General features: G+C 48.4%; 1 protein-coding gene and 1 pseudogene across 4 annotated transcripts in view; one reads left to right on the top strand and one right to left on the bottom strand.

Moving 5' to 3' along the window:
* FGFR1 (fibroblast growth factor receptor 1) overlaps positions 1 to 13,971 on the bottom strand; it is a 122,391-nt gene that overhangs the window by 32,281 nt on the left and 76,139 nt on the right. For all 4 annotated transcript variants that reach the window (XM_066639396.1, XM_066639397.1, XM_066639398.1 and 1 more), the window contains 2 exons: positions 5,901 to 6,091; positions 2,280 to 2,424 (listed from right to left, as the gene is read on the bottom strand). In XM_066639396.1, coding sequence (XP_066495493.1) covers positions 2,280 to 2,424; positions 5,901 to 6,091 — 336 coding nt within the window. The remainder of the gene's footprint in view (positions 1 to 2,279; positions 2,425 to 5,900; positions 6,092 to 13,971) is intronic.
* LOC136662628 (5S ribosomal RNA) lies at positions 10,772 to 10,894 on the top strand (annotated as a pseudogene).

The raw sequence follows: 13,971 nt of genomic DNA, 5'->3' as shown, positions 1-13,971 counted from the left end.
GTAACTTCCTCCATTTGGGGAGGGGGGGAGGAGAAAGGCCAGAATAGGGTTAAGGCTGCCAATTCACTTGCTAATCCACATCATGGCTGCCAATCCACTTCCTACCACCACATGGGCAAAATCTGTAGGACAGTTCAGACATGAAGATTCTGACCCCCAGGGACATTGAACTGTCTTTTGTAGGTCCTGGCCGGAAAAATTTTCAGCAGCTCAAACAAATGCGATGTGCTGCCCACAAAGTCCTTAAGTCCTTTGCCCGGCGCTCCCCACATCGTAAGCAACAGCCTAAAAATGCTCGTGCGCACATGGAAAACTGTCAAGCAAGGCAGCCCCAAAGCAGGCACTGTGGCAAGGAACATTTTTTTGGCTATGCACAGACCTGGAGAGAGAACAGGAGCTGCAATTAGAAAGGAGAGGTAGAGAAAAACAACTGGACCCCAACATCTCAGTCCTCCCCCCACCCCCGAAAAGGCAATAAGCACCAGAGAATGACATTTGGATGAGCAACAGAACTTAAGACAAGAAAGAAACAATTGCCATCTTCTTCTGTTCAAATGGCACAATTCTGAACAGACACGGGCTGGACAAGGAAGAGAAAGGGCTGATAACACAGAAAGTTCTTTTATAACTGTCAGTGCAACACTCACACCAACAGCACAGAGCAAGACTTTCTGAAGTCCTAGGTTATCAGTTCTTGTCAGCCAGCTGTTGATGGCAAAAAAAGGAGGCCAGCATCGGCCAAGCAGGCCAGAGCAAGAAGCCCAGGGAGCTGAAGTTCATGCAGAGTATCAACCAAAAGAGAACACAGGAGCCGCAGCAGAGATACCCACTTGGCAACAGACAGGTTCCATTCTCTTCCGGGGCAGGGGACTTGTCGCAACGCCCACTTTGGGAACCTCTGCTCTAGAGGTCATCACTCTTAGTGAGACTCCCAAGTCAAGAGCAACTTTTCCTCTACCGCAGCCATTCTCAAACTTTGAGGGAGCTTTACTCACTCAGTAAGTGTTTGCAGGGGAGGGGCTAGGGCAGCGACGCGATTCCCAGGGGTGTCACTAAGGGGGGGTGCTTTGCACATCCTTGTAACTAGGTAGGGCTGCTGGAGGCTGCAAGGGGTGCGGGGAGCCCTGGGCAGCCCTCCGCAGTGCTCCCCGAGGCTTGGCGCAAATCACCTCCTGCAAAACGGAAGTGCTTTGTGCCCACTTTTACTGAAGTTTCCAAGCCTTAGGGAGTGCTGTGGAGGGCTGCGCAGGGCTTCCCGCAGCTTCTGCAGCCTCCAGCAGCCCTACCTACTTACTAGTAAGTGCAAAGCACCTACCTCACCCCCCTTAGCAACATAATCCTGGGGATTGTGTCGCTGCCTTCCCCCTTCCCCCACCCCTTAAAGGGACAGGGGAAGCGTTACACGAACTGGTGGGTTGTGACCCATCAGTTTGAGAACCACTGCTTTACTGGCTAGCAGAGAACACTTTTATTCCAGGCATGAGTGAGCAGGTGTGTACACAAGAGTGAGTGGATGGGTGTTCTATGGAAAAAATAATGTGGGGTGGAAATAGCGCCCATGATTGTCATTGTTGGGGGAGGGGGGGTCCAAGAAGCAGGTGGTGAATATGGAACTTCATTTCTCAACCTGAGATCCTGATGCACCAGGAGGGGCTAGATCCTGATGCACCAGGAGGGGTTACTGCCTATGTCTGTAGCACACAGAAAATGGGTGGCTGGCAGCCTGACATATCCACTTGCATATGGTAACCATCTATTGGGATTGCACAGAAGGGATTTTGTTTTAGCATCAAGTGAGTGAAAGAGGCCCTCCCATGTCAAGAGCAAAGTTCTGAACTTTTCATCTACCAGCCTGACAGAGCTGTTGACTGGCTGCATGGAGAGGTTGCCGTGGCCTGGAGAATGGAACCAGCCTATTGAAAAACGTGGATTTGACCTCTGGTGAAACCCAGACTGGAAATTTGCAATGCCTTGGGTCTATGAGAGCCGCCATGTGTGTGTGAAAATGGACCCCGCCAATTTGACATCGGAGGAAAGGGAACCAGAGAGAAGCAGGAGGCTCTCGGACAAGACTGAAACAAGCACCACTTCAACCGCCCCACTTCAATGGCCCAAGCATCAGTCCGATTTGTGGCTTCGTTAGAAGGGAACTTTGTAGATGCAACTCTCCCCTCACTCACAAGCGGGCAGGCTCTCGCAAACAGTGGCATGCTCACTCCCAAAACCTATAGAAGAGGACAGCGAGGTGGGAAGAAGAAGGGAACAGAACCGGTATATACCTTCCAGAACTGTCAACCATGCAGAGTGGTGGGAGATCCCAATAGAATTACCCGCCAAACATGTATACTGCCCGGAATCCTCAAAGGAGACATTCTTTAAGTGAAGGACTTCCATTTCTTTGTCTGTTGTGTTAACACCAGCAGTCTAGAGAGGGGGAAAAATGGATGGAAAAAAAGAAATAGGACCAGCAAACGTAAGACCCTTTAGGAACCAAGGTGCAGAAGAGGAGGGGAGGGGATAAAACATGCTCCTGAGACCTCCTAAGGAGCAGAGACACCACTGCAGACTTATGACAACAGAAAGCTGTAGGACAACCTCAGATCCAGGCTGGCTTAGAGAGATGGGGTTAAAAAAAAAATCCCTTCACCAAACTGAACTTCCCTGCCCATCTGAACACATGCTGGTGATGGGCCACATGGAAAAATTGACCTCGGGGAAGAAGGACCAGTTGAGTTTCACAGATGGAAACAAGACCAAGCAACGGAGGGAGGTAGAAAGAGCAGAATCTAAGCAAAGAATCAAAGTGCTCCTGGAAGAGGAGAAGCCATGCTACTTGGAACAGAGACACACAAAACAAATGGCAACTTCTTTTTTTTTTAATAAGGGCCATCCTGGAAATCAAAATCAGATGTGCAAGAAATTAGGACATGCACATTTTAATAAGTAGATTAATAGGCTAATCTGCGAAAGCCAATTTTTTAAATTGGTGGGATGTGCATTAAAGGAACATGTGCATATCTAAGGTTACTGTGGTCCTGCTATCTGAAAAGGCACCTTCAAGGAGGTTTTTGGGAGTACCCAAGTAGAGTGAATTGATTTGGTGATAGCCTGATGGTTCAAAAACTGAATGTTCCTTAAACGATTTACCATGCTAGGGAGAAAAATGCATGGAAGGGGGTGCAATTATCCTCAGCTTGGTGTATGAGCAGGACTCTAAAGCAGTTTTTCTCAAAGTGTGGGTCGGGACCCACTAGGTGGATTGCTAGCCAATTTCAGGTGGGTTCCCAATTATTTCAATGTGCATTTTATTTTTAATATATTAGACTTGATGCTACCATGGTATGTGACTGCATTTGGGGAAATGTTACAGACCTATACTTCTAACAGGCTACTATGTATATGCTTTTAACAATGGTAGTCAATGGGACTTACTCCTGGGTAAGTGTGGATAGGATTGCAGCCTTTGGGACGTTTGTGAAATTTTTTTTAAAACAGATCAGCAACTCTTGGTAGAGTCTAGGAGGGTTCTTTTAAATAAATTTTTAAACATATACTGACCGCAAACAATTTATTTATTTATTTATTTATTTTATTTTATTTTGCCATATGGGGGTGTTAAACATTTTCTTGCTTGATGATGTCACTTTCAGCCATGACTTCATTTACAGGTTAATGACATCACTTCTGCTGGGTCCCAACAGATTATCTCTCTAAAAAGCGGGTCCTGGTGCTAAAATGTTTGAGAGCCACTGCTCTAAAGTCGGTTTCTCAATCGGGTTGAAAGTCGTTGCAGCAAGAAAGTTAAAGCAGGACAGAACAAAACCGACTAACAGTTGGAAGGAACAGAAGGAAGACACGAAACTGAACTGACCGGCGCCTCCGAGGATTTTTCCATGGCTTATGGCACCAGAAACAGAGCAGAAAACAGGAGAGCCACAAGAGTTTGGCTTTGTCCACCACAAAGGACCAACGGTCCAAGCAAGAGCCCCCCACAGTGGCGTTCTCCCCGTTTACCTTCAGCCATGGGTCTGGTGACGGTGAGCCACGCAGACTGGTTAGCCTCACCAATATAATTGGAAACCTTACAAATATACTCCCCGCTTTCAGCCTCTGTCACATTGTACAGGGTCAGCACCTCTGCATCGGAGCTATTAATTCCCGAGTGCTAGAACAAGACCAACAACACAGGAGTCACTCGGCAGCGAGTGGCTGGGCATCGCAGCTCCAAGAGCAACAACAAATATCACAAATTGGCATCAGCTCACTTGAAAGCAGGGAATTGGAGGTCTCTGCCCACCCCCCACTTGACCCGCAGGCAGAGCTGGCAATTTTCATCTCTAGCAGATCTCCTTCAGGAGGAAGAATGTAAATCCTCCCATGCCTTACCTAAAATATCGCTGGTGCTAAATAAATACAGTGGGCTCTTGGCACCCACAAGGGATCAGTTCTACGACCCTCCACAGATACCAAATTCCAAGGATAATTAATTCTGCGGAGAGGCCCTGCCAGAAAAATCAGAAGTACCTTATAGAAGACCTTCTGGGTGTGATTGGAAGGCACTACTGGTTGCATCCAGAGGTCCTCTGAGGCCCTCCGGCCATGGGGTCGGCACCTACGGTTAGCCAAATCTGCTGATGCAGGACCCATGGATAAGGAGGGCCCACTGCAACTGTTCTACTTTAAAGGCCACATGGCAGGACTAGTTTCATCAAGTGCTGTTTTCTCCAGGAGAAACCTTGCTGAACCTCACCTTGCCATACAGGCTTAAATACGTTTGCTGTACATAAAAGAACAATATATAAAAGAACTCATACTCCATCCATGTTGTGGAATAAATGTATTTATAGATCAGCTATTTTTTAAAAAGCAGGCACAATGAGAACCTTTTCCCTTCCCCATAATCCACTTCTGTTTTCCACTCTTATAGCTAATAGTTAGGCACAACCAAACTGTTAAACAAATAGTCCTTTTTACCTTTCAACGCCTTTTGATGACATTCTAAACATTCACAAAGAGGCCCCAGTTCTTGCACAGAGCCCCCCCAATCAATCCCCACATTTTGGCTTCATTTGCTGGGCTATCCTGGTGTAATAAATGTGAACACTCCCCCACCAAGTTTTTCTATCTGGACCTTCTCTAAAGGGGTTGGAACCTACCAATGATCTAGCCTTGCTATTTTGAAAAGACGCCTTCTTTTTAAGCAGCACCTTTTAAGATTTGGATTTTGAATTTCTGCCAGTGGGGTTCTGACTTTGAGCAGAATCGAACTGGGGCAATTGAATTGCCGGATTGGGGCTGTTGTACCTCTATCGATGGTAGAATGAAGTCATGAATCAGGGCTTTGAGTTGTGGCAATGAACTCATCTTGTTCCCTGAATTATGCACCCAAAAAGCACCTTCCCCAGCTCCAGCAAAACCACACTTACTCTATTTTAAGCTCAGGAGACTCCATGGCCACACCTCCAACCTCATGCAACGCCTATGCTGTTTGTGATGCATGCAAGCCAAACACAGCCCAACCAGTTGTGGTTGGGCAGGTGTTCAACAAAACCGGTGACTGGTTTTGTCGTCACAGGCAGGCAATGTGTGGCTGGTGGGTGACAAGTTGTACAAACGCAGCAAAATGGTGACCAAGCAGGACCCTTTTGAGCAAGAACAAAGGAGACCAGGATATCCTTCTGCCTCCTGCTTCCGCTTCCCACACTTTGTGGCAACAATCCCACAATAGGGAGGAAAGTGGAAGTTGTAAACTTAGCTGGTGTGACTCAACCAGGGCAGCTTAGTTGGAAACAGACTTCTCACCTGCCCTCCAAATGGAGCAATATCTTTCCACCCCTCAAGAGTCTCCTTCCATGTTTTGTCAGCAAAATGCTACGTTGGCCAAGATGCGTTCCTCTTACCTTCAAGACCTGCACGTACGGCAGGTTGTTGGGACCGATCTTACTCCCGTTGACCTCAATGTGCTTCAGCCACTGGATGTGGGGCTGAGGGTCACTGTAGACTTTGCAAACAAATTCCACGTTGCTACCCAGGGAGACGGTTTTGTTCGCAGGGAGGCCAGCTTGCAAGATAGGCCGGTGAGGCGATCGCTCTGGAAAGGACACGGGAGAAAACTGTTTCAAGCAGGCCGCACCACAAGCACATGGGTGAAGAGGAAGCTTTGAAAGTAGTGGCTGTCTTATATTCAACAGGGAAAGAGCACCTGTCTGTGTTCATCCCAATATGGTATCCCCTACTATGGTTCTTGCTGGTGGTGTTTCTGTTGTGCCTTTTTCAGACCGTGTGCCCCCTTTTGAGACAGGAAGCCATTAAAAAAATCATTTTGCACGCAAGTTGCTTTGCAAGCTTTTTTTTTTTGTCTAATAAGGTACTGTATTCTTAATAAAAACTACCACTGCTGCTGTTTGCTTCCCAAATTCCAATTTAACTCCATGGGTGTTTCTGAGCATTGGCTCTCCCCAAATCCACCTCCAGTTGGCCATTTTACTGGTTGTAGGAAAGCTACAAACACATCATGGGTGTCTTGCTCCCTAAACACATGAGGGGAGGCACAGATATGGGACACTCTCAGGACTCCCAAGACACAAGCTTGGCTAAAGAGAACCACGTGGCCTGCGTGGCCCCTGACTTTACCTCAGTGACACGGAATCTGCTGCAGTGTGGCTACTTCAGGTGCTACTGAGGTAAAGCTGGATGCCCCGACTCAGAGTGGGAATTGCTGCTGACACTGTTGCTTCCCACATCAGCAACACCCAGGGATTTTGGCATGAATATCAGCAGTCCCCATCTCCCACAGTGAGACTCTGAACTTATCACCCCTGAGCCTGAGGGACATGAGGGAGCCATGTGGTTCCTGCACTGGTAGGACAAGTTGAGAAAGGGCCCGATGCCATCTTGGAAACGCTACATAAGCACTCCACCTACCCACACAGAGCTTTCAAGATGCTAAGGCGGCACTTTTCAACCGGTGTGCCAAGGCAAAAAAAGACATAGTGGAAATGGAAAAGGTGCAAAAGAGAGCGACTAAGATGATTACGGGGCTGGGGCACCTTCCTTATGAGGAAAGGCTACGGCATTTGGGCCTCTTCAGCCTAGAAAAGAGACGCTTGAGGGGGGACATGATTTAGGCATACAAAATTATGCAGGGGATGGACAGAGTGGATAGAGAGATGCTCTTTACACTCTCGCATAACACCAGAACCAGGGGATATCTACTAAAATTGAGTGTTGGGAGAGTTAGAACAGAGAAAATATTTCTTTACTCAGCGTGTGGTCGGTCTGTGGAACTCCTTGCCACAGGATGTGGTGCTGGCGTCTAGCCTAGACGCCTTTAAAAGGGGATTGGACAAGTTTCTGGAGGAAAAATCCATTATGGGGTACAAGCCAGGATGTGTATGTGCAACCTCCTGATTTTAGAAATGGGCTATGTCAGAATGCCAGATTAAAGGGAGGGCACCAGGATGAGGTCTCTTGTTATCTGGTGTGCTCCCTGGGGCATTTGGTGGGCCGCTGTGAGATCCAGGAAGCTGGACTAGATGGGCCTATGGCCTGATCCAGTGGGGCTGTTTTTATGTTCTTATGTTCTTATGGTGTGCTGCAAAAGGTCCACAGGTGTGTCGCAGGGGTTTGGAGCACAGCTGTTGAAAATGGCTGAAAAACTGTTCCGGGTTCTGCGGCTCTGTTTCTAGGGCAACTGCCTGTAGTAAAATTGCCTGTAGTAACGAATCTTCCTCTGCCAGGAAGATGCACAGACAATTCATTACTACAGATTGTTGCCTTAGAAACAGAACTGCAGAACCTGGAAGAGTCTCCCAGAAACAGACATAAGAATAGCCCTGCTGGATCAGGCCAAAAGCCCTTCTACTACAGCTTCCTATATCTCACAGTGGCCCACCAGATGCATCAGGGAGCACCCAAGATAACAAGAGACCTCCATCCTGGTGCCCTGCCTTGCATCTGGCCTTCTAAAGTAGCCTCCTTCTAAAACCTCCTTCTAAAAATGATTACTGGGCTGGGGCACCTTGCTTATGAGGAAGGGCTACAGCGTTTGGGCCTCTTCAGCCTAGAAAAGAGACGCCTGAGGGGGGACATGATTGAGACATACAAAATTATGCAGGGGATGGACAGAGTGGATAGAGAGATGTTCTTTACACTCTCACACAACACCAGAACCAGGGGACATCCACTGAAATTGAGTGTTGGGAGAGATAGGACAGACAAAAGAAAATATTTCTTTACTCAGCATGTGGATGGTCTGTGGAACTCCTTGCAACAGCTTGTGGTGATGGCATCTGGCCTAGATGCCTTTAAAGGGGATTGGACAAGTTTCTGGAGGAAAAATGCATTACGGGTTACAAGCCATAAGGGTTAGATGCAACCTCCTGATTTTAGAAATGGGATACGTCAGAAAGCCAGATGCAGGGGAGGGCACCAGGATGCAGGTCTCTTGTTGTCTTATGTGCTCCCTGAGGCATTTGGTGGGCCACTGTGAGATACAGGGAGCTGGACTAGATGGGCCTATGGCCTGATCCAGCGGGGCTGTTCTTATGTTCTTAACCAGGAGGTTGCATGTACCCCTCGTGGCTTGCAACCTGTGATGGATTTTTCTTCCAGAAGTTTATCCAATCCCCTTTTAAAGGCATCTAGGCTAGATGCCATCACCACATCTTGTGGCAAGGAGTTCTACAGAAGTGACTGCAAGAGGCAGAGACCAAAGAGGTCAGTGTGCCATGAGAAGAAAAACCATTGAAAATCACTGTGCTAAAGAAATGAGGGTTCAAGGATCAGGACTTCTGAAGCAAAAAAGCATTTGCATCTGCCTGGTCCTCCCTCGCCCCCATTAAGAGAGCAGAAATGAGTGGACATTAACAATCAGATCAGAAGTTGAACCACAACTTCCCAGAAAACGAAGAAAATTAGGCGGGTGGGCAAGGAAACAAAATCCTTGCTGCCGTCTGAGACTCTCACATCTCCGCTTGTGATGTGACAAAGTAGGGATTAAGAAGTTTTTTTTTTCTTCCCCCTCATTGCAAGAGGCTGGAGCCAAGATTCCTCCCCCCCATCCAAGCCAGTCACTTATTAAAAACACGAAGGGAATGCTTCCGCCTCTAATCCCTCTCACTAAGGATCCTCGATGAGTGGGGGGGGCCCCCCCGGGGTCCTAAAATCATATTCTACTTCCTGAAGTAAATATCACAAGACTGGCCCTTCCTCTGCCAAGAGCTCACATTGCCTCAAATTAGAGAGCGCATTTTCTGCAGGGCTTCACAGCCCTCCCAGTTGCAACCAGGAGAGAGACGCCTTGCCATATTTCCTGCCCTCCAGGGGTGCTGAAGGCCAAGGTAGACGGTCTCAGCTAGACAGCGTGCCACAGGAGTTATGGAGAGATTGGTCTGTGACCAATGCGCAATGCACATTTGCAGTTCACATTAAATTTGCAAGATCAAAACACTCTACTCAGTGGTACTCAAAACCACACTCAGCGGTTCTCAAACATTCAAGCACAGGGATGGACTTTTTAAAATGACACTCTATCGAGACCTATCAAGCTTTACATTAAAACAAAGGAATAATCAATCAATCCATCCATCCATCCATCCATCCATCCATCCATCCATCCATCCATCCATCCATCCATCCAAGGCTGCAATCCTAACCACACTTTCCTGAGGGTAAGTCCCATTGAATAAAACAGGACTTACATCTGAGTAGACCTGGTTAGGACACCCAAAATCAGGGTCCGGCCCACTAGGTGAGTCCCGACCCACAGTTTGAGAAATGCTGCGCTCTGCACAAAACCACAGGCACAGAGGAGAGTCCCCACCCCCAGCCTTGCACATAAAATGGAAGAGTGGAAATCATTTGTTCTTTTACTGCTACCCCACTTTGACAAGGTGGTGTGAAAGGAGCCAATTTAGTTGCCTTAAAAGTGAGGTATAAATGTATATAAGGCATCACTTGAATACATTAATCTGCATTAAGGGATCTTGAGCACCATGGCCCAGGAGATTTTTTTTTAATCACATGGTTTCTGAAAAGCCCACAACCACCTGGGCTCTGCTGACCAGGGCTACAGTTTTGATGTGGAGACCGCCAAAGGTTTGGAGCTGTTTTTAACTCCATTTGACCCAGAAAAAATCCAGGGCAGCCGCAGCCAAAAGGAATGAATAGGCTACAGAGCTCTCCCCACCACTCACCAAATGCCCCTGAGATTTCCATTGTTTCTCCGGAGGTTGTATTACAATACCCAAAAAGGCGGCTCTGACACTTGGAATAGAGCAGAGGGTGTGAAGGAGCAACGGGGCAGGGGAAAGGACGGAGAGGGAATCACAACTAGTTCACACACAAATACGGCAGAGTTGGAGCTGCCTAACTTTAAGACTTGGGGTAAGCTGGGGAAATTCCATGACTGAATGTGGTTATCTCGTCTGATCTTGGAAGCTAAGCAGGGTCAGGCCTGGTTAGTACTTGGATGGGAGACTGCCTGGGAAGACCGGGTGCTGTAGGCTTAGACCATAGTCTTTCGAGACTGAAGGTTGCCAACCATCTGCCTATACTGAACACTATCTCCCGATCTCGTCTGGGAAGCTAAGCAGGCTCAGGCCTGGTTAGTACTTGGATGAGAGACCGCCTGGGAACACCGGGCGCTGTAGGCTTATACCATGTTCTCGGAAGCTAAGCAGGGTCAGGCCTGGTTAGTACTTGGATGGGAGACCGCATGGGAACACCGGGCGCTGTAGGCTTATACCATAGTCTTTTGAGACTGAAGGTTGCCAACCATCTCCCTATACTGAACACTATCTCCCGATCTCGTCTGATCTCGGAAGCTAAACAGGGTCAGGCCTGGTTAGTACTTGGATGGGAGACCGCCTGGGAATACCAGGTGCTGTAGGCTTCTACCATAGTCTTTCGAGACTGAAGGTTGCCAACCAACCATGTTCCCTGCTTCTAGACAACAAGAGATCAGGGAGAAGAATCCTAGAAGAGCCTTTCCCCCCTCTCCATAACATGGAAGTTTTAAGTCTGCATGGAGTTTTTTTGCAGGGAAAGAAGTGCACAACACCTCCCCCCCCCCCACTGGCAACTTCACCTGCACTTCATTTGAATTAGAGCTTGGGTAGTACAAACACGCACACAACCAGTGCTGGCGAGACTTGCGAAGGGTACACACGGTGGGCCCTTCTTATCTGAGGGTTCGGCATCTGCGGATTTCCGTATCGGTGGGTGCTGAGCCCATGGCTGGAGGGCCTCACAGGATCTCTCAGAGGCATCCAGAAGGTGTCTTCAGTTGCAGGTGTGAACCAGAAGAGCGTTCCAGGCACATCCAAGAGGTCCTGCGAGGCTCTCTCTGTGGATTTGATTATCCATGGAAATTGGTATCTGCGGTGCGTCCTAGAACCGATCCCCCTGCGGATTCCAAGGGCCTACTGTAATTTATTGTGCTTCTGCTAGATCATGGGAGAGAAAAGCAAAAGATGGATTCTGCAACTAGTGGCCATTTCATGACCATGCAGGAGAACTGAAGTGCTGCCTATATCAGAGAGATGCCTGCGTTGGCTCGGTCATGTTGTGAGAATGGATGATGGCCGGATCCCAAAGGATCTCCTCTATGGAGAACTCGTGCAAGGAAAGCGCCCTACAGGTAGACCACAGCTGCGATACAAGGACATCTGCAAGAGGGATCTGAAGGCCTTAGGAGTGGACCTCAACAAGTGGGAAACCCTGGCCTCTGAGCGGCCCGCTTGGAGGCAGGCTGTGCGGCATGGCCTTTCCCAGTTTGAAGAGACACTTGGCCAACAGGCCGAGGCAAAGAGGCAAAGAAGGAAGGCATAGCCAGGGAGGCAGACCAGGGACAGAGTACGTTTGCTCCCAGTGTGGAAGGGATTGTCACTCCCGAATCGGCCTTTTCAGCCACACTAGACGCTGTTCCAGAACCACCATTCAGAGCGCGATACCAGAGTCTTTCGAGACTGAAGGTTGCCTACTACTATGCAGCTTATTGGCAGAGCAGTAGCTCAAAGCCTGGAAGCCCGAAAGCTTTTGGAGGCTTCACAGGGCCAGGCTGGAGGCAACATGCAGAGAAAGATCTGAACTGCATGTCCTCCAACCCAGGAGCTGGGTGCATTGGAGAAGGAGCCTGAACTACCATGGACAGGAGAAACCAATGATCAGACCACAAGGTCTTTGGGTTCAAGTACCAGAGAATGAGGTCCCACATCATCACACCTGCAAACACGACAAGTAACCCACGTCGATGATTGTGAAGGACAACTGGACAGCTGCTATTTTTGTCACAGACCAGCGGGTAAGGTTGTCACCTCTGACTGAAGCTGGTCCTGGAGATTCTGCCCCCTCCTCAAAGGGAGCCCTGTGAAAGTCTCAAGGATTTGCATCCAGTTGTCACCTGGAGATTGATACCAATTCCCGGAGACTCCAGACCAATCATGGAGGGTTGGCAACCCCACCTGTACTTTGGTTTCTTTTTTCCTGAGGGTGGTGGTGGAAGGGGGTCAGGGAAGGTAGTTAACATGGCTACCTATTCACCAGGAGGTCAAAGGTCAAACAAACCTAATGAGGGCCTAGCCGATTAACAAAGAGCCCGCCACTGTGGTGAGTGAGCATTAACAAACCCCTTTGTTCCCCCTGGTGGACTATTCCCCTTCAGTTTGCTCAATGTAATCAAATTAAATTGCATTCTTAATGGTTCATTTAGTGGCATTTAGAGCAACTCCACAAGTGGAACAGCAGAGATCAGCTGGCCGGGTTGGGAATTAAGGCTAATAAGGGGATTAATTGGGGAGGGTGGCGAGGAACAGAAAGGGTTTCTGTCTGGATCCTGAAATTATCATAAATGTTAACGTGAAAAATGAAATAAAAACCTCCGCTTGGGAAGGGGAGCTGGCCTTTTGGACCCACCCAGGGGAGAGAAGCTGACTTGGAGGCAAACAAAAAGGTTTATCTCCACCCCCCTACCCAGGACAGACACTGTCTGGACAAATTGGCAAATGAAGACCAGCAAAATTCACCCAACCAGTTTTTCTTTTCACATCCAGGCACACAGTAATGTGCATCCAGCTACTTATAAAGAATTTTTATCTGCAGAATCTAAATGCCAGCTCAGGTAGGGACAATGATAAGCATCTGGTCAAGAACACAGGAACTGCTTTCCTTGATCAGACCAAAGGCCTTATTCCAGGTTTGCAAAATACCAACTTGCTGGCTCAGAAAAACCATCTCCAGGCACAAGTGGAAGGGGGACATGAAGTGAAATGGAAGAGAAATGGCCTACACGGGCTGGTTGAAAAAACTGTGGACTAGTAACTTTGGGGAATTTATTTGCAAGGATGTCCTAATCCAGCATTCTGTGTTCAGTTGTGGCCAGCCAGATCTGTTTGGGAAGCTCGCAAGAAGGGTGTGAAGACAGTTTGTCTCCAGTACCTGGTACTTACAGTCAGGGCCTAGGAGAGGGGGGTAAAGGGGGTAATTTGTACCCAGGCCCAGGATCAAAAGGGGGGCCCAGGAGCCAGAGGAGGGGCCCCAGGAATTTCCTGAGATCTTATGTTTTCCTATCTACTCAAGACTTGTTGCCCGCATGGGATGTTGGGGACACTATTGATGCCACATGGGTTGGTAGACCTGGGCTCCAAAGACTTTTCCAGCTGGTCTACTCTTCCCCCACCCTGTTTCTACTCCCCCTGCCCCTATTCTGCTCACCTGTCACCACCCTTCCCCATTCTGTTTCACTCCTCCCCCTCCCCTCCTTTTGAGAAAAGGGGCTGAAAAGAAACTTTGTACCCCCTGATAAAATTCCTCTCAGAGGCCCTGCTTACAGGAACACTGCTTCAGTATATGGAGGCTTTGTATTTCTCATGGCTAGAAGGAAGTTACTAGACGGAGCCACCATGAATCCGTCCAATCCTTTTTAAACCCCAAGCTAGTGGCCATTTCAGATGGATCTTGATTTGATCCAGC

This window comes from Tiliqua scincoides, chromosome 11 (genome assembly GCF_035046505.1).
Source record: "Tiliqua scincoides isolate rTilSci1 chromosome 11, rTilSci1.hap2, whole genome shotgun sequence".
Lineage (NCBI taxonomy): Eukaryota > Metazoa > Chordata > Lepidosauria > Squamata > Scincidae > Tiliqua > Tiliqua scincoides.
Note: the sequence above shows the minus strand (reverse complement) of the source record. Positions and strands in the feature narration are given on the sequence as shown.